The sequence below is a fragment of the Bos javanicus genome, chromosome 20 (assembly GCF_032452875.1).
Source record: "Bos javanicus breed banteng chromosome 20, ARS-OSU_banteng_1.0, whole genome shotgun sequence".
NCBI classification, from domain to species: domain Eukaryota; kingdom Metazoa; phylum Chordata; class Mammalia; order Artiodactyla; family Bovidae; genus Bos; species Bos javanicus.
In genome coordinates this window covers 8,051,722-8,075,748 of record NC_083887.1, presented here as the reverse complement: position 1 = coordinate 8,075,748, position 24,027 = coordinate 8,051,722, and the positions used below count along the sequence as shown (strand labels likewise).

The window sequence follows — 24,027 nt, the reverse complement described above, 5'->3', positions numbered from 1 at the left end:
CCTAGGGGACAGCAGGACTGTCACAATCCTATAGATTGGCTGTGCTGCTTTCATTCATAGGGTGCAGAGCTAACTGGCTTGTATGATGACCCATGGATGAGACCCAAGTATAGATGGCTAGGTTAGTTGCAAAATGAACACTTTCAAGCAAAATTCAAAGTGCACTTGACAGCCTGTTGCACTAAGTACTTGCATGTCTGGGATAAAACAAGCTGGATGCATTTATGTTCCCCCCTCAAGTTCATGCCATTCTTTGTGAAGAGGCCTAAAGTACTTCCTACTGTTGAGATGGTGAGTAGGAAACAGAATCCGATGACAAAAGCAGCCTGTGGCTTCTGCTTCCTCTACATTCACCCACAATTACGTCTTGATAATGATGTAACTAACAGTTGTTGCAGGTAAACCATTTCATCTTATTTGTTTACATATGTACTTGTAATCATAAAATTACCTCTGCTGGTTGATAATGATGTATTTTGGAGGAGGAGGGGTAGAGCTGGGAGGGATGTTTGTTTTTAATTTAATGTTGCTTGTTTTCAATTTGGGAGTAAGTTAAAGCTTTCCAGTGTCTGTCTGCCCTTCTTGATCTATATAAATTGACTTACCATTTAAATTGTCTTATAAATAGGAGTTTTACCAGATGAACCTCAAAAATATATTGATGAGTAAAAGAAGCCAAACAAAAAAACTATATACAAACTGTATAATTCCATTTATCTGAAGTTCAACATTTAAAAACAATCTGTGGTGATAGAAATGAGAATAGTGGTTGAGGGTGGGGTGGTATTGACTGGAAAGGAACATGGAAGAATCTTCTGGGGTGTTTAAAATGTTCAATAACTTGATCTAAGTAGTGGTTTACCAAGTTGTATGCTTAGGAGTTGAGTACTTTAGCTGCTGTTATTTAATTAAAATTTAAATTAGCAACTGAAATGAAAAAAGTAAGAGGTTTGATGATTTAAAATCACAGACAGAATCAGTTTGGGCTTCTCAATTCTATGCTTCCAGGAATTTAAAATTTTGCAAATTATAATTTTCCCCATTGGAAGTGAACCACTTTGCTTGTCTCTTTTCGTTTTCTCTGCCCCTCCCAGCTTCTTAACAAGTTAGATTTTTGTTACAATGTCATGCATATTGTAACTGTTAAATTAAAATATTATAAAGCAGGGTGTGGAAGCAATAAAAATTTATTAAGATCACTTTAGGCCTTTAAAAATTCCACAATTCCTTTCACTCACATGACATCCTTCATTCCTTTTTTTGAAATTTGGATCCAAGGAATTTTGCATGCTGTGGGTTGACATTTAGTTAATAGCATCTTTTGCTGAGGTTCCACTTTTCTAAATTAACAAGATCAAGAACAGTGACCTGATGATATTTCTTTGTATACCTGGCACTTTTCCAAAAAGGATTAGGGTAACAAAAAGGAGTGGGGGGCGGGGGAAAAAGAGAGAAAAAGGAAGGAAGAAAAGGAAAAGAACTCAACTCTTCTCAATCTACTTTATTCTAGGGCAAAATGTGTTTCAAATTTTTGTAAAAATATCAGATATCACCCTCTCACCAAGAAAATGAACAAATAACCCTACACACATACACAAAATCTGTAGTTGAAATGTGTCTGCTATTTCACATTTCTATCACTTGTTCCTCGAATACCTTGGGTCTTGGTACCTTCCTACTAAGCCATGAAAAAGCTAAAAGCTGCATATAAACCTGGGGGCGGGGTGGCTAGAATGTACAACTTGCTTGAAGAATTGAACCAAGTCAAGTTTAGCTTCCTAAGGCGTATATGAAGCGTTAGTCTCTGAGTCCTGTCTGTCTCTTTGCGAGCCCACAGCTGGGGACACGCCCCTGTGCGTGGAATTCTCCAGGCCAGAATACTGCAGTGGGTAGCCTTTCCCTTGTCCAGGGGATCTTCCCAACCCAGGGATTGAACCTGGGTCTCCCGCATTGCCATTGCGGGCAGATTCTTTACCGTCTGAGCCACGAGGGAAGTCCCAAGGCGTGTCTGGGGATGTGCCAATAGGGAAGGAAGAAGGCCGACGTGTACAGTAAGAATCTGGCTAGGCACATAATACACGTTTATTTAAAAGCCGGGTAAGAGAAAGTACAAATAATTATGTGAGTGAAGAACTCCTGTAACAGTGTGCCACTATGCTAATATAGTAGATCAAAAGGGCACCTGAGACTCCCATTCCCAGAATCTTGACTTGGAAAATTCATATTTTAAAAGTAAGGGAAAGAGTAACCTATACAGAGGCCGTGTGAAAATTCCCTTGGATGGGGGGGCGAGGGGGGGCGGAAATCTGGAGCCTGCCAAATGCTACAGGGTGCTTTTCCACTAGGCTGCCCTCAACTTCTCTGCCCCGCTGCACGTCCTACCGCAGTTGTCTGGGCCCCCAGCCTGGGCAGAGTAAGGGGCGAGCGGTGCGCGGGAAAGGCAGGCCAGCAGCAGGTGGGGAGGTGGCGGACTTCTGTCTCTGGGAAGGAAATGGACTGAGATGAAAGGGCGGAAAGCAGTGGCGCTCAGGGCTTGTGTCTGCGGGATCCCGACCTTCTCGAAATCGCCCCGGGCTCCTCTAATTAGAGAAGGGATGCAGGGTGGGCGTTAGTTCCCAAACGTTTTAATCGAGCCTCTTTTCAATGGCCAGGGATAAATGTTGCCACTGTTACTCTGTGCTGAATGGGTCACGAAGACCCCCGCCCGGCCCCCAGCGTGGCCATTCAGGGCTCTTTTCACAACCTCTAAGCGTTTCAGTCCCTGGGCCTAGCGACACTCCGGAGCGCTCCTAATTAGTCTAATTAGAAAGGTGAATTGATAGATGGGAAGAAGACAAGAGTTGGGTTAGGAAGATGCGCAATGCTGCCAATTTCGGCTGGGTAGCCGCTTATTCTCTCCAGAAAGAAAAGGCCGAAAAGGAGGCTGGAGCTGGAGCCAGCCAGCCCGCCCTGCAGAGGCTCGGCTCCCGCGGGATCCGCGAGCTGGGCGGTCGCTGACCCCGCGCTTCCCTCGCTCTGCCGGAGCAGACAGCGGGCACCTCCGGCTTCTCCCAGAGCGAGTCTCAGGGCCTCGGGACGAACAGCCTTTGCGGAGAGAAGCTGGAAGGAAGGGCCGAGGCCGAGAGCTGCACGGCCTCGCGCCCCGGCCCGGAGCCTCTCCGGCCCGCTGCGCCCCGCCGTCGCCCCTTCCTCCCCCGGAAAGCGGTGCAGAGGCGCGGCCTGGGCGGCCGGCGGGCCGGGCAGCGGGGACTTCGGGGGTCACGACCGGAAGGTCGGTGCGGGGCCTCTGCGTCCCGCCGCGCCACGTGGCCACTCCCCGCGCCCTCCCGCCCCGGGCCTTGCGGGCTGTCCAAGCTGCGCTTCGTCTCAATAAAGCCGAAACCCCAAGAAGGAAAGAACTTTGGCTTGAAGAAGGAGGCTTAACTGCGTGCGGCCGTACGCTTGGTGCGTGCGAGGTTCCTTTGCTCTGCTCCGCGAGCAGGCCCCTCACCCGCGCCGCCCGGCGGCCGCGCGCTCCGGGTTGTCGCGCGCAGAGCGGCCGGGTCCCGCGCATTCCTGCGCCCGCCGTGGCCCGGAGCAGCGCGGGTGGCTTCAAGAACACTGAACCTTTAATTGGGCCATAAATCAGACAGGGGAGTGCGGTGGAGTTTGTGCAGGTGTAAAAACAGAGGGGAAAGCCTGGGCTGAGCAGCCAAAGCGCCCGGGCAGGTCAGAACCTCCAGCAAACTAACATCTTGATAAGTCCGCTGACAACAAAATAAACAGTGGAGAGGGCCGGGGGAGGCGGGGAGCGCGGTCGCCCGCGGCCCGTGCGCAGCAGCACAGCGGCCGTCTGCTGGGAGGAGGCAGGCCTCTCCTGGGTTTGTGTTTGGGGCTCTTTTTCGGGGTAGGGGGGTACTTAGGGAAGAAGGAGAAGCAAAATTATCTCCCTTTTCGTCCTCTCGCTTTCAGCATCGCGTTCTGTTGGACAGAGAGCCCCAGGACTGTCAGACGGCGAAGGGTTAGGAAGTGCGCGCAGCCTCGCCGACCCCTGCCCAGTCCGAGAACCGGAGCTGTTGTCGATCGAGGGCCCGGCCGTTGCGCCCGGGGCGCGCGGGCCTCGCTGAGTCGCGACGAGTCCCTGCGCCTCCTCCCAGACGCGGCGCCACCGAGAGACAGACCACCGGCTCCCGCCTCATTTCAGGGGCTGACGAGGGGAAAACACTACTGCGCCCCTGGCCGAAGGAGGTAAACCAAGTAGAAAGGGCGATCAAAAATTAATTTGGTGCACTGCTCGGGAGCAGCACCCTGTCAAAACCCTACGGAGACGTTGGCACAAGCGGCAAACGGATTCACAGACAAAGGAAAACAATACAAGTCTCGTTAGATCATTTTTCTGGACATTGTTTAAGGTCTGAAAGGGACCAAATCGTTTCAAAATGTTGCCAGTAAAAATTATCCTATGTGGAATGCAACTAATCCTTTTAGGTTCCTGTCAACTGTTTCCACAAAAGGAATCCGATTTTTCAAATCAAAGATCCAAAAGTCTTTGGGGAGAGATTTATTACATGCCAGAGCTTTAGTTACAGAATAGAGTTACAATAACAACTCGCACCCACCAACTCCCCAAAATAAGGGATCCCATCCCACGCAGTTCTAATGACGTGTGGGGGATGGTTGCTGGAGTCCTGCTAAATATGCAGATGGGAGGAGAGTGGGGGAAGGGGGAGGAAGGCAAAGAAATATTAAATTCCTTAAATAGACCAACAGAACACAGCGCCTCAACATTTTATTTTTGTTCTCCGTACCCCTGGTTCCTTTTGAAGAGGAAAACAAGACCCAAACTTGGTGACCTGCCCGCTCAGTTTAGAACTTCAAGGTGAGCTTAATGCTTGAGTACTGAAAAACTCTTCCGAACCCTGACTTCTCTGAGTTTGCATAGTAGTGTGTCTACAGTGTCTGCAAGTGGAAAATATTTAAAAGTGAGAAAAGAATACAAGAAAATATTTTTTCTTTAAAATTTTTAAAAATTTATTTTAAAGTTTTTCTTTGATTTGGAATACAATGTTTAAGAACAAGAAAAAAGTGCCCCAGGGCTTTTCACTGTGCCTCCGTATCTGAGTCTTCCCACAAACTCATGTGAACATAAACGCATTCCTTGCAGATCACAGTCTCAGTTCACCCTAGTGTGAGCATTTTGTGCTGAGCCTGATCATGAAGATCCTCCGCCTCCTTTTCAGTTCTTCACTGATTAGATCTGGTGGCTAGGGATAAGACTGATGGGTAAACGATTGGTAGAAAGCCTTAAAAACTTGAGAAGAAACTCAAATTCCTAGTTCTCTGAGTGGAGGAATTTTGTGCCTCCATACTACATAGGCACCTATCTCTTTTAGGTGCTTTGTGAATGAACTGCCACACCAGAAAGATAGTTTCAAGAAGCAACTTAAGTTTAGTTTACAGACAATTGAGTTTGGGTTTTTTTTTTTTTTTTAATGGTTTTGTTAAGTGGAGAAGTGAAAAAAGATCTTCCTAGCCTTCCCTCCACCCCATTGTTTGCTGCTGAAATGGCTCGTTCCTCTTGCTGCGTGAGTGTGTTTCTGTTATTAGAGGCAACTTGGTGGTGGGAATTCTTGCGTTTGTTCCCTGTATTTAAATTGGGAATAAAGGGATTTGCAGTGTAGCAGGTGCTCAATAAATACTGCAGACTAATCCCACTTTTCAAAGCTTAGAGGTTAAAGAGATGATCAGTAGGTAAATAATTAGAGAAAAGAAATAGAACAAGAGACCAGAAGAGGGGTTTAAAACACCATTGCTTTGTTTATTTTAGAAGGGAGGAGAAAGTTATCTGTCCAAATATACATCTGACTGAGGTAAGAGAAAACACAATGCCCCCTCTTTTTTCCTCATTATTTCTAGAAAGGGTTAAACAACGATTTATTTCATAGATAGGGTGGGAATGTTGAAGAAAGATGAGCTTTACATGAAGCCAAAAGTTTCTCTTAACTAATATAAGGATTTGGGTATACTCCAAAGTTTAGAGGTTTTTCATTTCCTGGAAGAATATGGATGTGGGACAGAAGCCACAAAAGAATCATCGGTCTACACATGTGTGTAGGTTTTATGTTTTCCAAAATATTTTCATATAAATTGGCATATTGATTCTCAAAACCCATCACCACACTCCCCGCAAATATAAATGAGTGTGAAGAAAACTGATTTAATATTTATTTTTAACTGAGTCTTATGTCTTCTGTTGCAACCTCTGGAGGGTTTTGTGTTTTTTTTGGTTTGTGATCCCCCCCCACCTCATTTAACAGAATACAGTCTTGTCACAGTCATTTTCATATATATGAAACTCTGCATAAAAAATAAAAATAGAAATAAAAAACCAAATTATTGTTCATTCATAATAATCCTTCATTATTGACTTGTCAGAAAATGCGTCACATCTTTTATTGCTGAAAATATCAGCCTTTTAGTTATATTAAAGGAAATTCCTAAGCTAGTGCTCAAAGAAGCTTCTGCTCTCTGCCATAATTATTATCTGCCCCCCCCTTTCTTTGCCAGTCTGTTATTGATCAGAGTTGCAATTAAGAGAGACTCTGTAGTTTGTTTCTGTCTCCCTCTGGGACAGACAGACCCGGGCAAGGCCCATGGCCTCAGATCCATCCTTTCCTGGTGCTCCAGGGACTCGCTGGACCTATGGATGCATTACATAGAATTGCATTCTACCTAATGGACCAGATAGATTCTCCTTAACGGTAGCATCATAAAGGGAAACATCCTATCTTGAAAAATAGAGACACTCTCACTTTAAGATTAGAAAATTATCTTTCCAGACCTAATTTCAAATTCAGAATTAGAATTTTCCACGTTCTCGAAGATTCTGATTTCAATAGACTGCATTTCTTCCTGAAATGCGGTTTTGTTGTCTTTTACAACTTAGAATTTAGAAGGGGAAAAAAGCATTTGCAAAAACCCTTTCTCTGATGGATGCATGTGTATGTTTGGCTGAGTCCTTTTGCTGTTCACCTGACACTATCATAACATTGTTACTCGGCTATACCCCAATACAAAATAAAAAGCTTAAAGAGATTATGCATGCATGTGTATATGTGTGTGTATCTCTATAGGAAAAAACACTCAGGCTAATCTAGTGAATCCAGACTTGGCATTTCCTTGGTTACCCATTTAAAGATGGAAGCATTAAATATAGTGTGCCTTAAAACAAAAAAAAGACACTTTTTCTCTGGAAAATCAGTGTTATCTTGCATTAAGCACCGTTTCTTGAAAAAATCAGCACAAACACTTTCCTTCCTAGTCTGCAGCTCACAGTGAGACAAAATCCCCACACTGGCTCCAGCCTGGGTGGCCTCATAAGGGACAAGGAGTGGCTCCAGAGCCTCCTGGAGGAGGCTGGGCTTCACTGAAGCTTCTGGTGGTGACTGGCAAGGATAAGCTGGTCACATCCAGGGAAAGATGTAATTCCAGCAGGTGGTCTGGAACTCCCTTCCCCCTCCCCACCACCTCCAAGGCATTTCAGGGAGACTAGTGGCCAGGAAGTTTGGAGTTTGAGGTAGGATTGCCCCTCAAGAGACTCCAGGGCCTTGTGTTCACTGCGCAGGAGCTAAAAGAACCCACTCAACACCTGATACGCAGCTGTTCAAAGACAGTAAAATCGCTAAGAGGGTGCGGGATGGGCATAGTCTCCGGAAAAAAAAAAGATTTGCTTTCTCACTAAATGTTGAGTCAGTTGATATGACTCTTAACATGCTCATTTCCACATGAAAAGGATGAGACCCTAAGTCTGGTTAAAAAGACCTACTGAACAGTTTAGCAAAAAAAGTTCTGCCAGTTTGGTAGATTTCAAGCATTAAAAATCAGTAAGAAAAGCTGAGGAAATGGACAAATAGTACAGTAGTGAAAAAGATAAGTCGTCTGTGTGTGTGTTGTGTGTATATGTGTGATGTTTTAAAGAAGATTGCTGATGCAAAGAAACAAAAAGTGATGCTAGGAAAAAAATATACAGGACTAGGTGGAGGAAGCTGATATTTCTGAATAATTGACTTTCAATTCCAAATGCATCCAAAACGGGCTGGGTATCTCTGGGAAGCCCTGAGTACAGGTGGCAGGGAGGAGAACCTAGCAAAAACAAAAACAAAAAATGTATAAGAAATAAATGACTCTTCTACACAGCGACCTCTAAGGCAATTGCCCTACCAGGGCGGACGTTTAATCGATCACAATGATGGTAACACGGTGGCAGTGTGATGTATTGGAAATAAAATGGGATTTAAATGCTGCTATCTCAGTAGCTGTGACCTTGGGCAAGTCATATCATTTGAGCCTTTATACCTTTATTTGTAAAGTGCGGTCAATAACAATTATTGTCCTCACTATTTCACAGTGTGGTTGAGAGAAACATTAGTGAAAGTCTTTTAAAAAGTTAATGTGTGCTGTGGGTAGTAAGTGGAATAGACAGGAAAGGGGTTCTGGGGTACTGGTAACATCTTCTTGACTGGAAGCTGGTTACACAGGGGTACTCACTTAAAAGTTAGACTAGCTCAAAACAGTTTGAAAATTACGATTTAACGCTAAGGACAAGGAAAATTAGAAATATGAAGCTTACATGTTTTATCCTCACTTCTCTTCCTTCCTTATCACACCCAGAGACTGGGGACTCAAAATGGGGGTTCAATGATAAGAATCAACTGTTTTCTATGTGTGTTTTTTGCTCGTTATTGACTAGCATTTTCCTGGTATAGAAGCAGGAGTGAACCAGGAAGTTTCCTGCACAACAGAGGGGCCAACAGTAAAAAGAAAGGAGCCCCAAACTGTTCACATTAAAGGAAAGATGTGATTAGAGAGATGTGACATGCAAAGAAATTATCTGAAAAGTGAATTCAGTTGGGAAAGTATAAGACCGAAAGAGCCCTGAGCAGCTGGTCATGATCAGATTCTCCATCTTTCTGTCAAATGTAATTGTATCTGAGTTGGCAGGGTATTTATTGCTAAAGTCGAAGGGCCAGATTTTACACTAAACATATTTACACATTTACATTCGTGGCCCTATAAACACTCCACGTTTCACTGGCTGTGACATCAAACACATTTACCAACAAAAAGCATATGCCTAATTACCAAGTCATAGGGGAAAGGGAGGCAAGTGGCAGCTGATGGGCGATGAGCATGCGCGCCTGTGTGTGTGTGTGTGTGTGTGTGTGTGTGTGTGTGTGTGACCCAACTGTAACACTCGGAAACCAGTAAAGACAAGAATGGATGCTGACAACGCCGGGCCCGCTTCACTTGTCCTCTGCTGCCCAGAACTACCCTCGTCTGGTTCCCGTTCGAAAGGGGGAAGGGGACCCCTGGCATTGCAATTAGTCCCAAGGTTACACCCCGACCCTCTTGGAGGAACCCAGAGAAACCAAGGTGTTTCCTGGGCAGATTTCTGACTTGGATGGAGTTTGATGCTGATATGGCCTTTAACTGGCCCCCAAATGACTTCTCAGTCCGTAATAAAAACAGGTGTGAGCAAAATGTGTAGCCAGCGAAGAATTTCTCAACTAAAACTAGAGTTCTTAATTCCTGGCTTGAGATAGTAACATCAGATCCCTACCCATCAACAGCAGTTGTAATAACACCGTTAGCTGCTCCAAGCTTGGTCCTTGGTCAAGCACGGAAATCAGAACCACCAGAGCTAGAGAGAAAAACAAAACAGGCACAACCGCTGGCCTCAGACAGCCTTTAATAAATGACACGGGCTGGTATTCCATCAAAATAATCACCTTCCATCAGAATAACCACCTCCCCCAGTTCTCTCAGAGGACAGGCGAGAGGAAGAAATGGTGGATTCAAAAAAAAAAAAAAACCTGTGAAGGGCAGAAACCTCCAGCCCCCTTCGGATGGATTCTTACTACACTGTAAGAAGTGTGATAACAAATATATCCCAAACTCCAAGTCTGTCAGCAGAAAGTTTGGGCAGGAATGGGCCACTGAGTAGGGGGCAGGGAAGGAGAGATGTGCAAACAAGATGCCTTAGTAAAACATGAAGAAAGTCTGTGATTTTTTTTTCTTTCCCCTCCTCAGTTTCTTTTCTAAGAGGAAGGGAAGGGCCTCTTAAATTCACAGGATGGGGATGGAGAGGAAACACATTGTTGAGCAGAAGCACTAGTTTCTTATTTTAAAGAAATAAAATAATTACCCAATAGAGAAAAAAAGAAATCGACCAAGAAATGATCTAAGGTCATGACACCATGTGTGATACAAGGCACAATTCAATCCATAAGGGCTTCATTACCCCCGCAATAGATAACATTTGGCTAAATCTAGCTGCAGATTAAATCTCCGCAGCATAACAGAGTCCTGAATGGAGAGGCTCCTTTTTGTGTGGTCCTTCTCCGGGAGCTGCCTGAACCATTAGCCCCAATATATCCCTCTCCCTATTAACTGCAATTCCCTCCCGACTGCGCTTCGGTCATTTGTCTCCAGGCTCTACGGGGGCGTTTGATGAGCAGAGAAACAAGGAGAAGGGGAGAAAAGCCTCGGGTTAATGAGTTGTAGCAAATCCACACTTTGTAGTCGGGAGGAGGAGAGCTGGTGTCCAATGTTTGTCCAACTGGTTTATTTTTCGAGACCCAGCCTATTGAGGAAGGCTTGTTCAAGCCGGTTTCGTCCTTACAAACACACAAACATCCTTCTGTTTGCCTTCAAAGAAAAGGGGACCAGAGCTGGATTTGCATGCGAATGAGGAGCCCCGGGAGGAGACGTCCTGGCCCATCAAAGGCCGCGGTAGCCGGGCGGCCTTTGTTCCAGCACCTGCTCGCCCCCGCGGCCTGACGGGGCGCGCCCCGAGCTCCTGGCTCACCGGGCCCACTGCCGTGGTTCACTCCTCGCTTGCCCCGCGGCCCTCGCCTGGCGGCCCACGGCCCACCCCTCGCCTGTCTCCGCGGCCTTCGCTTTCCCATAGGTCGGCCAGGCCCGCGGAGCCAGCAAAGCCGACGGGGGAACCCCAAACCCGGCGGTAGTGGAGGAGCTGCACTCCCAGGACGCAAAACTCGAGACTGAGGCAGGCGGGTCGGCTTCACCTTTTCTCAGGATTCAGGACTCACGACACACTTGCGGGGGAAGCGGGACCCCGGCTCCCTGTCCCGGACCGAAGACAGCGCTGGATCGCCCAGGCTTTCTTGCCATTCTCTTAAAAGCACTGACAGCCTGGGAGGCGGAGCGCGTCCCTGCACTTTTAAAGATGCGGAAATTTGGATAGAGAAAGGGATTAGCCGGGACTCCCAGGTTCAGGATACCCAAGCATCACGCAAATAGTGAGATACACGATTTTTATTTTCGCGCGCTCTCCCTAATTACTTTCAGATAAAAATTCAGATCTATGCGTTACAGAAGGCTTTGAGGCCCGCCAGCAGTGCTTGTGCGGTTTGGGCTCCGCCTGCTAAAGCCTGTCCACTCAGGGCGCCAGTGACATCCGGACCTTCCGGGTTCCAATGTCTCCTCTTCCTTAGGTGGGCTAGGGTAAAAGTAACTTTTCAAAAAAAGACTTTGGTCTAACGAATTTCAACTTGTATCTAGGTATCAGTGATAAACTTGGGGGTGATTGTGTTTACTTTAGCCTCTTATTTTCCCTCTTTCAAATATGCTATAGGGTAAAAAACGTAGAACTTAATTTTGAGGCTATGAGGGTCAGTTTTTTTCCCTCCCCAAAAAGGGAGGGAAGGATAGGGCATCAAAGAATTAATGGCACTGCAAAACAGTGGCCTACAATGTGGCCTTTGTTAATTTGCCAGGTTAAATCGCCAGCTCTTCAGATATATACCTGTCCAGATATTTGAAAAAACAGTTCACTGATATTAAGTATGAAAATTACTATCCCTTCGTTTTATCTGAAGCCCACGTTACTGGTAGTAGCCAAAACTAGTCTCATCTTTTTCAAGAACTATAAACTACCTGCAATAACTAGTTAAGGAAAATAAAATTTGAAAAAAGATATCCTAGATCACCTAAATTTTTAAAATATAAGTAGTTCAATAAACACCTGATGCATTTTCATTCTTTAAAGAGTATCTGAAAATTAAAGATTTTCTTTACATACTCCAAGTTATTCATTCCAACTAGAATTTTGAAGTTAACACTGACTTTTAGAATAAAAACTTCTTTATGCAACTACTGGAATTCTGTCAAAGAAAACAGCTTTAAATACTAGAGCTTTCAAATACAATTTATTTTATCTATGTATTTTCTTGTCTGATTAAAGCTATTTAACTGATGATGAGCTCTATGAAATTTTTTCTAATAAATTTTTAATTCAAAAGTCACAGATTTGTTTTACTTACTCCCATTAAAACATAACCTTATGTTGCAGAGTTTTTAGATTTATAGGATATTGTGCTCAGAAGGGAGTGGAAATTAAATGGAGTGGGAAGCTCCAAAATAAAATTTAAAGTTCTATAAAATTATCTTAGAGAACTGTGGCTTTTAAGAATCCTCAGTGCTCTTCAAAATGGAATCAAATAAGATTTGGAAATGTATACCAAAGTAACTTTTATTTGTAGTCATTTAAAAATAATTTCTGATCCCCTGCAATGGTTTTGACTTAGTATAAATAAAAATCATGGCATGATGTTCTTGTTGTCTCTGAAAATATTACTTTTCTCTTCTGATAATGGGTTCCTACTTTAGCCCACAAGGAAACTTTTTTTAACAGAAAAGAAAATAAACTAAGAAGGGGATGACTGAAGTCGATTCTTTTGGAGAATTTTCTTTGAAAATTAAGTATTTATTTCTGAAAAAGTGTAAAAATCTTACATTAGAATAGTACAATAATTGCCAGTCAAAATTTACAATACTCCTTGTAAAGAATACGCAGTAAGTACAAAATAAAAATTCCGCATGTCTATTATGATACAAAACACAGGTTAAAATAAGAAATGATAATTTTGACTTTTTTCCTTGTGTAAACATGTTAATCATTTTTTCCTTTTCATGAAAAAGCACACCAGACAAATATCCTCAAATAAAAACTATTGCTTCTCTGGCATTCTTCGGGACCTCTACTATTTTTGCATTACTCTTCTGTTGAACATTATTGTTTTTCGTTTTTTGTTTTTTAACGCCTGGACCTGAGACTCTCTAGACCTCAAAAAGGCTTAGATTTTTAAAAAATGTTCCCAAAGTCAAGGAAGCCCCTTTTCAAGGAAGCCTAAACAGAGCGGATCTCCACCAGCACCCTCTTCCTCCCCACCCTAGTTTGGGGGGCTGCTGCATAGGGCGACTTTGCATAAATAGAGGGACCTGCAGAGCCGAAGAGCGCGCCCGAGAAGTTGCCAAACACAGTCTCGTCTGAGAATCCCAAGCGGCGAAATGGGGGCGCGAGGTCGGGAGGGGCCGCGCCGGGAGGAGGGAACAAAACACAAAACCACCCAGATGAAAATAGGAGCCATGATTCCTACCTTCTCTTTCTCAAGCGCGCTAACATAGCGTTATTAACAATTTGAGATCCTAGCAGTAAAGTTCTCGACACTGGACAGGGCAGTCCCTTGGTGCAGAGTCCCCAGGGCGGCCGACGAGGAGACGGAGGAGGCGGCAGCGGCGGCGGCGGCCACGAGCGAGCGGGTGAGAGCGGCGGCCGGGCCCACGGCCGCCTGAGCCGCACAGCCGCCGCCGTCGCTACCGCCGGCCCCGAGCGCGGACGGCGTCCCGGGAGATGAAGAGGGCGAGGCCTGCACGGCCACGGCGGCCTGCGCGGCGGCGGCGGCGGCGGCGGCCGGGCCCAGGCTGCCCCCGATGATGCTCTCGATGGAGAAGGGCGAGCGCGCCAGCGCCGAGGCGCCCGGGCCGCCCGCCTTGGCCGCCGAGGCCTGCAGGGGGCCGGGCAGGGCGGCGCCGAGCGGGTGCGGCCGGTAGCCGAAGGCGGTCCGGGCCAGCTCGGCGGCCGCGCCGTGGGGCGGCGGCGGCGGCGGCGGCGGCGGCGGCGGGGGCGGCGGCGGCGAGTGCGGGTGGAAGGCGGCGGCAGCAGCCGCCGCGGCGGCGAAGAGGGCCGAGGGCGGCGCGTAGGGCGGCAGCTGCAGGCCGTAGCCGCAGCCGTAGGGGCCGTAGCCGTAGGCGTGCGGGGGCGGCGGGGGCGCGGGCTGGAAGAGCGCGGCGGCTGCGGCAGGGTCCCCTGCCCCCCCCGCGCCCCCCGCGCCGCGCAGCAGCAGCGACTCGGCGGCGGCGGCGTTGGGCGGGAGCAGCGGCTGCCGCTTGAAGCGCTTCCTCCGGCGCAGGAAGCTGCCGTTGTCGAACATGTCGGCGGACTCGGGGTCGAGTGTCCAGTAGTTGCCTTTGCCGGGGTTGCCGGGCTCGCGGGGGATCTTGACGAAACAGTCGTTGAGCGAGAGGTTGTGGCGGATGCTGTTCTGCCAGGCGGGGAACTTCTCCCTGTAGTACGGAAAGCGGCCGCTGATGAACTCGCAGATCTCGCTCAGCGTCAGCCGCTTCTTGGGGCTCTGCAGGATGGCCATGGTGATGAGCGCGATGTACGAGTAGGGCGGCTTCACCAGCGGGTTCTTGGCGCCGCCGCCCGCGCCCACGCCGCCGCCGCCAGCGCCCGCGCCGCTACCGCCACCGGCCCCGGCCCCCGCCCCCGGGGCTGGACCCGGGGGCGCCGGGGAGCCCCCAGTCCGCGGAGCCAGCAGGATGTCATCGTCGTCGTCGTCCTCCTCCAGGTCCTCCAGATCGTCTTCCCCAGCGTACGAGCGCCGCCGCCGCCGCCGCCGCGCGGGGAGAGCCAGGCGGTGTCCGCCGCCGCCGCCCTCGTCGTCGTCCTCCTCTTCCTCGTCGTCTTCGTCCTCGCCCTCCCCCACCACGTCGATGTCTGTCTCCTCGGCGAGGCCGGAGGCATCGGACATCTCCGTGCTCAGGGTCATAGCTGTGGCGCGGCGGCGGCGGCGAGGCGGCCCATAGGGGCGCCGGGCTCCGGGTTCCCGCCGCACCCCAGCCCAGGTCCCGGGTGGCGGGCCTGGCCCGGGGGCGCCACGCTGGGCGGGGAGGGGGAGGCGGGGCGGGGGGGGGACGGTGCTCCGCGGCTGCTGGAGCTGCGGCGCTGGTGCTGCGCGGCAGCGGCAGAGGCTCGCGCTGCGACTTTGTAACTCCTGCGCCGCCGCGGTGGTCCCGCGATCTCCGCGCTGGTTTGGCTAGGCGCGCACCCCGCCTGGGCGGGGGACTTGACCTTCCTCTCTCCACCAGCAGCCCCTCGCCGCGTCCGTCGAGGAGAGGGTGGCGGGGTACCGAGGGAACAACTCAAGAGTGGCGGGCGCCCGGGAGGGTGCGAGACGGTGGAGAGTCTAGGGACAGAGCTCGGCGAGGAGAGGGCTGAGTCCAGGAGAGGGCGGACCTTTCCCTGGCTTATAGCTGAAGGAGGCCTGTCACATGGTGTGCACGTCAGAGCGCTGCCAAGGCTAGGGAAAGAAAGCCTAGAAAATCAGCCCTACTCCGAGAGAAAGTTCACTGTAGGAGGGAGCAGCAACTGTGAAGAGGGGGGAGGAGGCAGGACCCCACCATTCCTTCCCAAAGGAGCTGAGACCTCTGAGTTTTGCGCAGGCTCGTGTTGGTCTGATCAAGGGCCGTGGCACGAGTTCGAGTTCCCAGTCTCCTCTTCAATGAGCCCTCAACCCGAACCCCAGACACTCCTGGGACGCGACAGTTTGACCACTCGATGGCCTATCGGAACCGTCTAGCCAGGATATGACCATCCCTGAGGGTCGTCTGAGGTGGTCCGTGGGGAACGGCCCTGAGATTTGTTGGTTTGTTCCATATCCTCCAGATAGAACCAGCGGCTCCCCACGGAATCTGATGAGGAAACCGCCCCCCACCCCAGTTTAAGTGCAATAATAATTGTTTATTGACCTTTTAACCTGTCCCCTTCGGTTCTTCTTCAAAGACGTTTGTTTTCCACCATCTGTTAATAAAAATGCTGTTAGGGTGGCGTTTTAGTCACTATCTGAAATTGAATGCGAGAAATTTGACTGCTAAACTAAGCCACTCTAATGAGAGGATCTGATTTCGTGGGAATTTCGTGGGAATAAAGAAAGTAACCATTGAATGCAGAGAAGAAACAAATTTTTAGTGGAAACCCAAATACACACCAAAAAAACTGCTTTTAGGAGTGACTCAAAAAAGTTCTTTCATAATGGGGTAAGGGATTCTGTAGTTGTAAGTTGGGATGTTCTAATCAACACTCCACAGTATCTAAAAGTGTTTAAATCACTAAAAAAATACACATATCTCTACACAGTCAGGCTTAATAATGAAACTACAATGATAAATTTGAAACTTTCATGCCAGTTTTTTAAAATGTATTTTTTAATCCACTAAATATTTCCAATAGGTATTGGTGAGAAGAAACGAAATAATTTTTAAAAAGAAGATTCAAGTTCTGTTCAACTCAATTTTCCTTTTCGGGTGACAGAGTAGTGGGAATAATCCAACGATGGTATTTTAAGTACACCTATCTTTATCACCGGCTCATTTTTACTTTGGCTAGTGGAAAAATCCTAATAGCTTGTGGACTTCATACTCACACAGCCATACATCTTGGGTTTTGCATTTCCTAAGACACTTTTATTTCAAACTGGGGACTTGCCTCAAATTTTTATAAAATGATGGCTTGACAAGAACTGAGGATCAAAAATGAATGGCTGCATGTAGGAAAAATGAGCTGCCCTTACAAATTAATATATCAATTTATGGACCTAGCAATTTTCATGTTTCCAGATGTTTCATTGCTTCTCTTATTAATTACAGAATCTCAAAAACAAACTGTTAACCCATCTAAGACTTCTTTTTAAATCGAGTTTTTGTTGCTGAGGACAGCTATCAACCAGTTATAGTTACAAATGACCCATAAAGTCCATCACAGATCTTTGAAAGATCTATGAGAATGCCTCAAAGTCTTAAATAAATTATTTTTCATTGACTCTCGTTTGATATATGGCTGAATCATTTAAGTATTGTAATGGGTATTAACCTAAGCCAACATTAATCAGCACTATTAATCAGGCATTACATTGCTTTGTTGATGTAGCCAGGCGTCCTTACCAAGGAGTTCACTTTTACATTTGAAAGTTTAAGTTTTATCTAAACAAACACCGTGATTTTCTCTGCACTGAGGGCTCGTGTGTGGCGAAGCATTTAAAATTGAAACGGAGAGGAAGAATTTGTCCGCAGACCATTAGTTATTTTAGATGATCAGTTACAGCCGTCATTCCCTTCTGTTACCACCGCTGTGAACGTGTATGACCTAGAAGGGCTCGGGGATTGACTTTGCATTCCATTTGTACTGTCCGAAGGTCCTTCCCGAAAGGGTTAAGAGCTTTTCCGTGGAAACCTTTGGGAAAAAAAAAAAAAAAAAAAACGTGGCCAAGTTATCTTCTGGCCACTCTGGGGAAAGTGTTAGGATTTACTGAAGGTCAGAGCGGAAAATCAATCTGGGAGAAGCGCTGTAGAGGCAGAGTTGGGTGAGCTTTACTAAAGCCTCGCATTTGGGCACCCCACTTGTTTTGTTTGCTTTAGTTAAGCTACATTTGTGTACCACCTTTAGCTCTGCGCTCGTGAAACTCCGGGGAGTTTCGCGGAAACCGTAGCATTCCGTTGTCCGCGCTTCCCTCTTTCGCCTTCCTTGATTCCCTACTCTCGGGTCTCCCGCCCCAAAGGGCTCCCAGCTCTCGGCCTCGGATGGAAATAAACTCCGTGACGCGGGCGGGGACCGTCGCTGCGACCCCAGCCACGGCACGCCCCGCTCGGGCGGACGCGGAAAGCAGCGGGGCTCCTGCGGGCCGGGTGGTGCCCCAGTGGGCGAGGCCTGCCTCCTGGCGGCGGCGCGGCGCGGAGCCAGTCCCGAGCCGGAGCTCGGGAAGCCGCGGGCGTTTTGTGCGTGCGCCCGGTGGGCTCCGGGGCTTCCCTCCACCTGGGCTTCGGGCGGCAAGGCTTTTTCTTCCCCGAGGCCCCCACGTCGCCTTCTCTGGGGCAACTGGGCGTGCGCGGAGTCATTTCCCTGGACTGTGTGTTTCGGCTATTTTCCCTCGGCGGTTTGGGTACTCCACGAGCCCTCCCGGAGTTACGCGGGATGCCAAGTCGCAGGGCAGAGGAGGCGGCAGGACCCTCGGCAGGCACCGCCTCAGTTCTTTGCCCCTGGGCCCGGGACCTCGAGCTCATAACGTCCAGGGGCTTCCTTCGCAAGGACTGGCACTGACTTGGGGGCGTAAACTCGCAGGCGGGAACCTCCACTACTCGCTTTAGGCCCTGGCACATCCCAGGAGTTTACCCGGGAACGTGAATGTGAGCGCGGTTCCAAACTCCGGTACTGTCGGGGCCTTGTCCCGCCTCCAAGTCATTCGACTTACCTTCGTTGAGATACTAATTTGTGCCTGGCACTCCGGTTTTTGGAGAGAGTAACAAAAAACGGCGAGTTTCTGGGTGACTCACGGAAACCAGGTAAATAGATAAGTATTGTGCCTAACTGAGAAACTTTTCCTTGGTGGTTTAGACTCCGTCCTGCCAATGCAAGGGGCACGGGTTCAATCCCTAGTGGGGGAAGTAGGATCCCATAAGTCCCATGCCCTGGACCGCCCCCCCCCCACCCCCAAAGTGCTTTCTGAGACTCCAGACGAATGTGAGCGATGCTTCTGGGTTTGTGTCCTTTGGGGACTCTATTTGATTCTGCGCCTCCCTTCTTGTGGCATCTTCCCTTATTTTTGTAATTTCAAGCATTGGGAGGTCAAAAAGGACTCTTGTTTTCGGTTTGTTTTTCCGTGTGTGCATGTTAAAATATACATAGCATATAATTTGCCATATTAAGTGTAAGGTTCAGAGACATTAAGTACATTCAGTTTGGTGCAACCATCACCACTATCCATTTACAGAATTTTTCCATCATCCCAAACTGAAACTCTGTACTGGTTAAAGAATGACTCCCATTCTTCCCCATTCCACTCACCTCAGCATCTTGGCAACCTCTATTCTACTTCCTGTCTCTATGAAATTAACTATTTTAGCTACCTACCTCATATGAATGGGAGCATAGAATATTTGACTTATTTTACTTAATTAACATAATGTTTACAAGGTTCATCCATGTTGTAGTATGTATTAGAATTTCATTCCTCAAGCTGAAGAATATTCCATGGTTTATTATGTATGCCACATTTTGTTTATTCATTCATCCGTCAATGGACGTTTGCTTTGTTTCCTCCTTTTCTGTTTATTTTTTAATTTCCACTTACCTAGCTCTTTGTAACATTCTGCATGCAGTAGGCACTCAGTAAAGATGTGCCTGTTCATTTTCCTACATATTTCTACCCCAGAAATCCTCCAAGGATCCTCATTGTTTTTTTGCTGTGCCCTGCTGGATTTGTAACCTTAACTTGCTCACAGTTTTGAGACTTTCAGACTCTGATGCTGTGTATTATCTTGCGTTTTAAAAAAAAATAGTAGGAGTTGAGACTCTGCCAAAATTAGTTACACACACACACACACACTTTTTATATCCTTTTTGTGTCTCCTTACCAATCCTAAATCCTTGAGGGCCCAAGATGATTTTGAAATGTTTCTCTGGCCATCTAGGCCCTTCATTTCAGCATCGCCCTGTGGTGTAATACTACTTGCCATGAGTGTTGGGTCACGTGTGCCACTAAGCTAATTTCAAGGTCATAGCAAGTAGGTGCCTCCAGTATGATGGCTGAGGAAGCAGGCTTTGAGAGTTGCTGCAAGTCGCTGCGGAGGCAGTAGTGGCAGAGCAGTAACTTGCCTCATCCTGTCCCAGTTCTAGCAGCCTCCCAAAACACAGGACCCCACCAGGTCCTTTCCACCCCTACGACACCACAGTCTGTTTCTTCAGGACAAGTTAGGGAGTCTGAAGATAAGGCAGGGCATTATTGGCTGACAGTGGTTGGCACCTCTCCCAATAATAGATGCATTTTAACCCAGAAATTCTGTTGATAAACTGGTATAATCTGGTTTAAAATGGTGTTATCTGCAGGCATTGTAGTTGGGAGGTGAGATTCCTTTGTGAAGAAGATATTTTAGTGGTCTCCTGGGTCTTACTAGGCAGTCTGCGCTTGCACAACAGCTCCTTAAACAAGCATTTCGTGGCCTGAGCAGGATTTAGAAATCCTCAAGAATTCAGAATGTCAGCAAAGGTCTAAATCTGTGTTTTAAAACAGTAAAATTATTTACACTGACTCAGGAATTTTCATTACTGCAGTTCACCTGGACTAGCCCTCCCATCCCAACACACACCAACACAGACCTGCTCAGCTCTGGGCCTCAGTGGTTTGCAGTAGCGTACATTTAAATTTTGCACCCCCAAATCAAAGTTATTTTTTATTGTAAATTTAAATGTAAAATATACACAAGCCCATTACAGAAAGAATTCCTCTGTTTTGGAGGTTGTCTTCAATACAAGACCTTCAGGAGTTCGTGGCCCAAGGGTGTGTGGCTCTGTCATCATCTAGTATTTATTTACATTGTTTAATAAATTAATTTCCTGGAGATATACTTAGTATTTTTAATTCTAATATAAGAATTGAAAAAAATAATATTACCACATTTAGAAAGAGCGCTTTTATTTCTTGTTGTTGTTGCCTCAGGGGTTGTTTGTGAAGTCTCTCTGGGAAGAATGGGGCTCTCCAAAGTGACTCTAGGGATGTAGCTATCCACAGGACACACTGAAAATGAATTCTTATAAGACCATGAGAAAGCCTCGTCTTGAACTGAAGTTGTTTGTGCTTCAAATGGAGAAGGCAATGGCACCCCACTCCAGTACTCTTGCCTGGAAAATCCCATGGACGGAGGAGCCTGGTAGGCTACAGTCCATGGGGTCGCTAAGAGTTGGACACGACTCAGCAACTTCCCTTTCACTTTTCACTTTCATGCATTGGAGAAGGAAATGGCAACCCACTCCAATGTTCTTGCCTGGAGAATCCCAGGGACTTCGGGGCCTGATGGGCTTCTGTCTGTGGGGTCGCACAGAGTCGAACACGACTGAAGCGACTTAGCAGCAGCAGCAGCAGTGTTTCAGAAGTCAAATGTATACAGTAGAGTGACCAGCCCTCTCTTTCTCTCTCTCTCTCTCTCTCTCTGTCTCTCTCTGTCTCTGTCTCTCTCTCTCTCACACACACACACACACACACACACACACAATCTTTTTAACCTGAAGTTCAGGCTTCAACTGAGGCTGAACTATCACCTCCAAGCTCTACTTATGCAAACACAATGGAAGCTCAGTGTCTGCCCTCAGGGGCAACCCCTGCACCTGATACAATGGTCTGACCTCAAACTGGGGGAGGTGAGCAGAGCAAAGCAGAGGTTCGCTGCAGTTGAGTACAATATAGTCCCCTGTGCAGAAAGCACTCTAAATGTCTTCCACTAGAGGCTCCTGTGAATGAATCGCCTTTGCTAGAAGGCTTTGGTTGCTGGCCTTCCAGAGCAGCAAAAACTGAGAAAGGTCCTGAACTCAACATTTACAGATGAGTAAATGCAAATAATGATCACTAGTTAAAAATTTTAAAAAGACATGGAAATTTTAAAAATGGTTAAATGCAATTTTCCCCTATCAAATTAGCAAATTACATGAAGATGATGGGCATGAGGGTAAGAACTCAATCACTTTGTAAAGTGTAAACTGGTGAAACCCTCTGGCAGACAATTTGGCAATGCAAGCTTGGATCTTAAGTGCCATTCTCTTTGATTCATTTAGTCTAGGACCTTACCATAAGGAAAGAACCAGAAATATGAACAAAGTTTTATGTACAAAAATACTTGTTGGAGTAATTTTTTTTTTAAAGGGCAAAAATGGGAAACCTTCTAAATGCCCAAGAGTTAAATATATTACTATATTTCCTTAAGATGGAATATTTTGCAACCATTAAAAATTGTGAACAATTTTAATAACTTGAAAAAACCTCAAGATGAAGGTAAATGAAGAGGCCAGAGCAAAAATTCTATGTAATACTTACTAATTATATTTAATATACTATATGCTGTATACATGTAGATTGTATGACTGAAAGGAAATGCACTAGAATGTCAACTGGTGATTCCCAAGAAGTGACAGTATGGCTAGTTTTTATTTAGGTATTTATATTGTACTTTTCTATGTTTTCCCAAATTTCTCACAATGAGCAATGTCCAAGTTGCCGAGTTCAGACACCTGAAGAGCACTATTAGTGTGAAAGAAAGACTAGAAACTGAACAGTTTATATTGGAACAGACACCAAGAATTTAAAGCAAGCGTGATAAACATCTTAAGGAGGAAAGGGAACTTGTTAGTAACATTAGGCAAGAAAAATAAATAACTTTAAAAACCTAGTGGAAACACTGAAGAATGTAATAGATGAAATAAAAAGAACAAATCAATGGAATAAATAGCAGAAGGGATTCAACTGAAGAATGGATTGAACTTGGAGATCATTTTAAAGAAGTCTCCCCAAAGCAGCTGGAAAGGACAAAATTCTGGCTCATGAAATCAAGTGAGTGAGTTGCAGTCAGCACTGAGAGAAAATAGAATTGGATGGAATGTGACAGGATGGGACGGGAGGTGATGGAATAGAGTAAAAAAATAGCATCAGATGACACACCATGATGCTAAGAATAGTTTGTGAAACTTTTACTTCAGTTATTTTCTATTTTTTAATGCATGTGTGTGTACTGAGTTGCCATGTAAAGTGAAATCTGTTAGTGTGGGCCACAGTAAAAAAAAAAGTTAGACAGCTACTATTTAAAAAATATATATATGTTTATATCATGATCTTGCTATTCTTTTCTACCTTCTCTGGAACTTGGCTCATAATTATCCTCTTTTTCTCTTAACACTCGTCTTAGCTTGCAAACATGTTCTTCTCTCCTGAGTGTGCCAATGCAAGAAGTCCCCTCCTCTCCCCTTCCTTTCATCACCTGTTTTCAAAAGGCTAGTTTATCCACATTGCTTCCAACGTCATCTCTTGCCCACTCCTTAGACCCTCACTCCAACTCTGAACACCACTGCTGTATTAATTAATGTGCCATGGAAAAGTCTGGCTGTCCACATTTAGGAAAAACTGAGTTAAATGAAGAAAGCAGGTGCCTTTACTGTGGCACTTGGAGTTTTTTTGGTGTATAAAGTGCATTGTGATACTTCCAGAGGGATACAGATGCAATGAAACACTTTCCAAGTTTATTTTACCATGGAACACCAGTTTGGAAAATGGAGCTCACTAAAGTAATATGATAAAGAGTTAACAATAACTTTCTAATTGCCCAGAGTAAGGATTCTTCTCATTTATTCACTTAAGAAATGTGTATTATCCACTATGGGGCAGATACCATTCTAGGCACATGGGATATGTAAGTAAATAGGGGAAAAAGATCTCTGCCCAGACTTCCCTGGTGGCCCAATGGATGAGAATTCACCTGCCAGTACAGGGGACGTGGGTTCGATCCCTGATCCGAGAAGATTCCACATGTCACGGGGCAGCTAAGCCTGTGTACCCTAGAGCCTGTGCTCCACAGCAAGAGAAGCCGCCACAATAACCAGCCCGCTCACCGAAATGAAGACTAGCCCCTGCTCGCTGCAACTAGAGAAACCCCGCACGCAGCAAGGAAGACCCAGCGCAGCCAAAAAATCAATAAAATGTTTAAAAAGATCTCTGCCCTAGGGAGTTATATATATTTAGCATAAGAGAGACAGACCACAAGAAATAAATAAAATGAATATATTAATTAATAGATGACTTCTATGGTATGATAGAAGGTAGTGGATATTGTGAGCGAAAACAGTGGGGGTTACCGTGTTGGAAGTGGTGAGAGTACAGGATGCAAGAAACAAGTGGGTTACAGTTTTCAGTGATGACCAGAGACTGGAATGGTGATACAGCTGCATGTCTGGGGGAGAAGAAATCTAGGCAGGAGGATGATTAGCATGGAGGCCCTGAGGTAGTGAAACGGAGCAGGACCTTAAGGTCCTTCCCACCTCCCCACCCCGTGTCCTCTGCCTTTTGTCTGTGGAAACACTTCAGCCAAAGAATA

At 46.5% G+C, this 24,027-nt stretch overlaps 1 protein-coding gene and 1 long non-coding RNA gene across 2 annotated transcripts; one reads left to right on the top strand and one right to left on the bottom strand.

The window, feature by feature from the left end:
• The first annotated feature begins 3,355 nt into the window (after positions 1-3,355).
• Positions 3,356-7,077, top strand: LOC133233463 (uncharacterized). The gene is made up of 2 exons (XR_009731719.1): positions 3,356-3,708; positions 3,952-7,077. It is a non-coding gene; the product is annotated as an uncharacterized LOC133233463 (long non-coding RNA).
• A 2,141-nt stretch (positions 7,078-9,218) lies between these two features.
• On the bottom strand, positions 9,219-14,997 carry FOXD1 (forkhead box D1). The gene has a single exon (XM_061393286.1). The coding sequence runs from the start codon at positions 14,892-14,894 to the stop codon at positions 13,473-13,475; it is 1,422 nt and encodes a 473-aa protein (XP_061249270.1). The 5' UTR covers positions 14,895-14,997; the 3' UTR covers positions 9,219-13,472.
• Between the last annotated feature and the right edge of the window lie 9,030 nt (positions 14,998-24,027).

Bases quoted from the DNA above. Each gene is read 5' to 3' on its own strand.
- FOXD1 (XM_061393286.1), bottom strand. From the start codon at position 14,894: ATGACCCTGAGCACGGAGATGTCCGATGCCTCCGGCCTCGCCGAGGAG.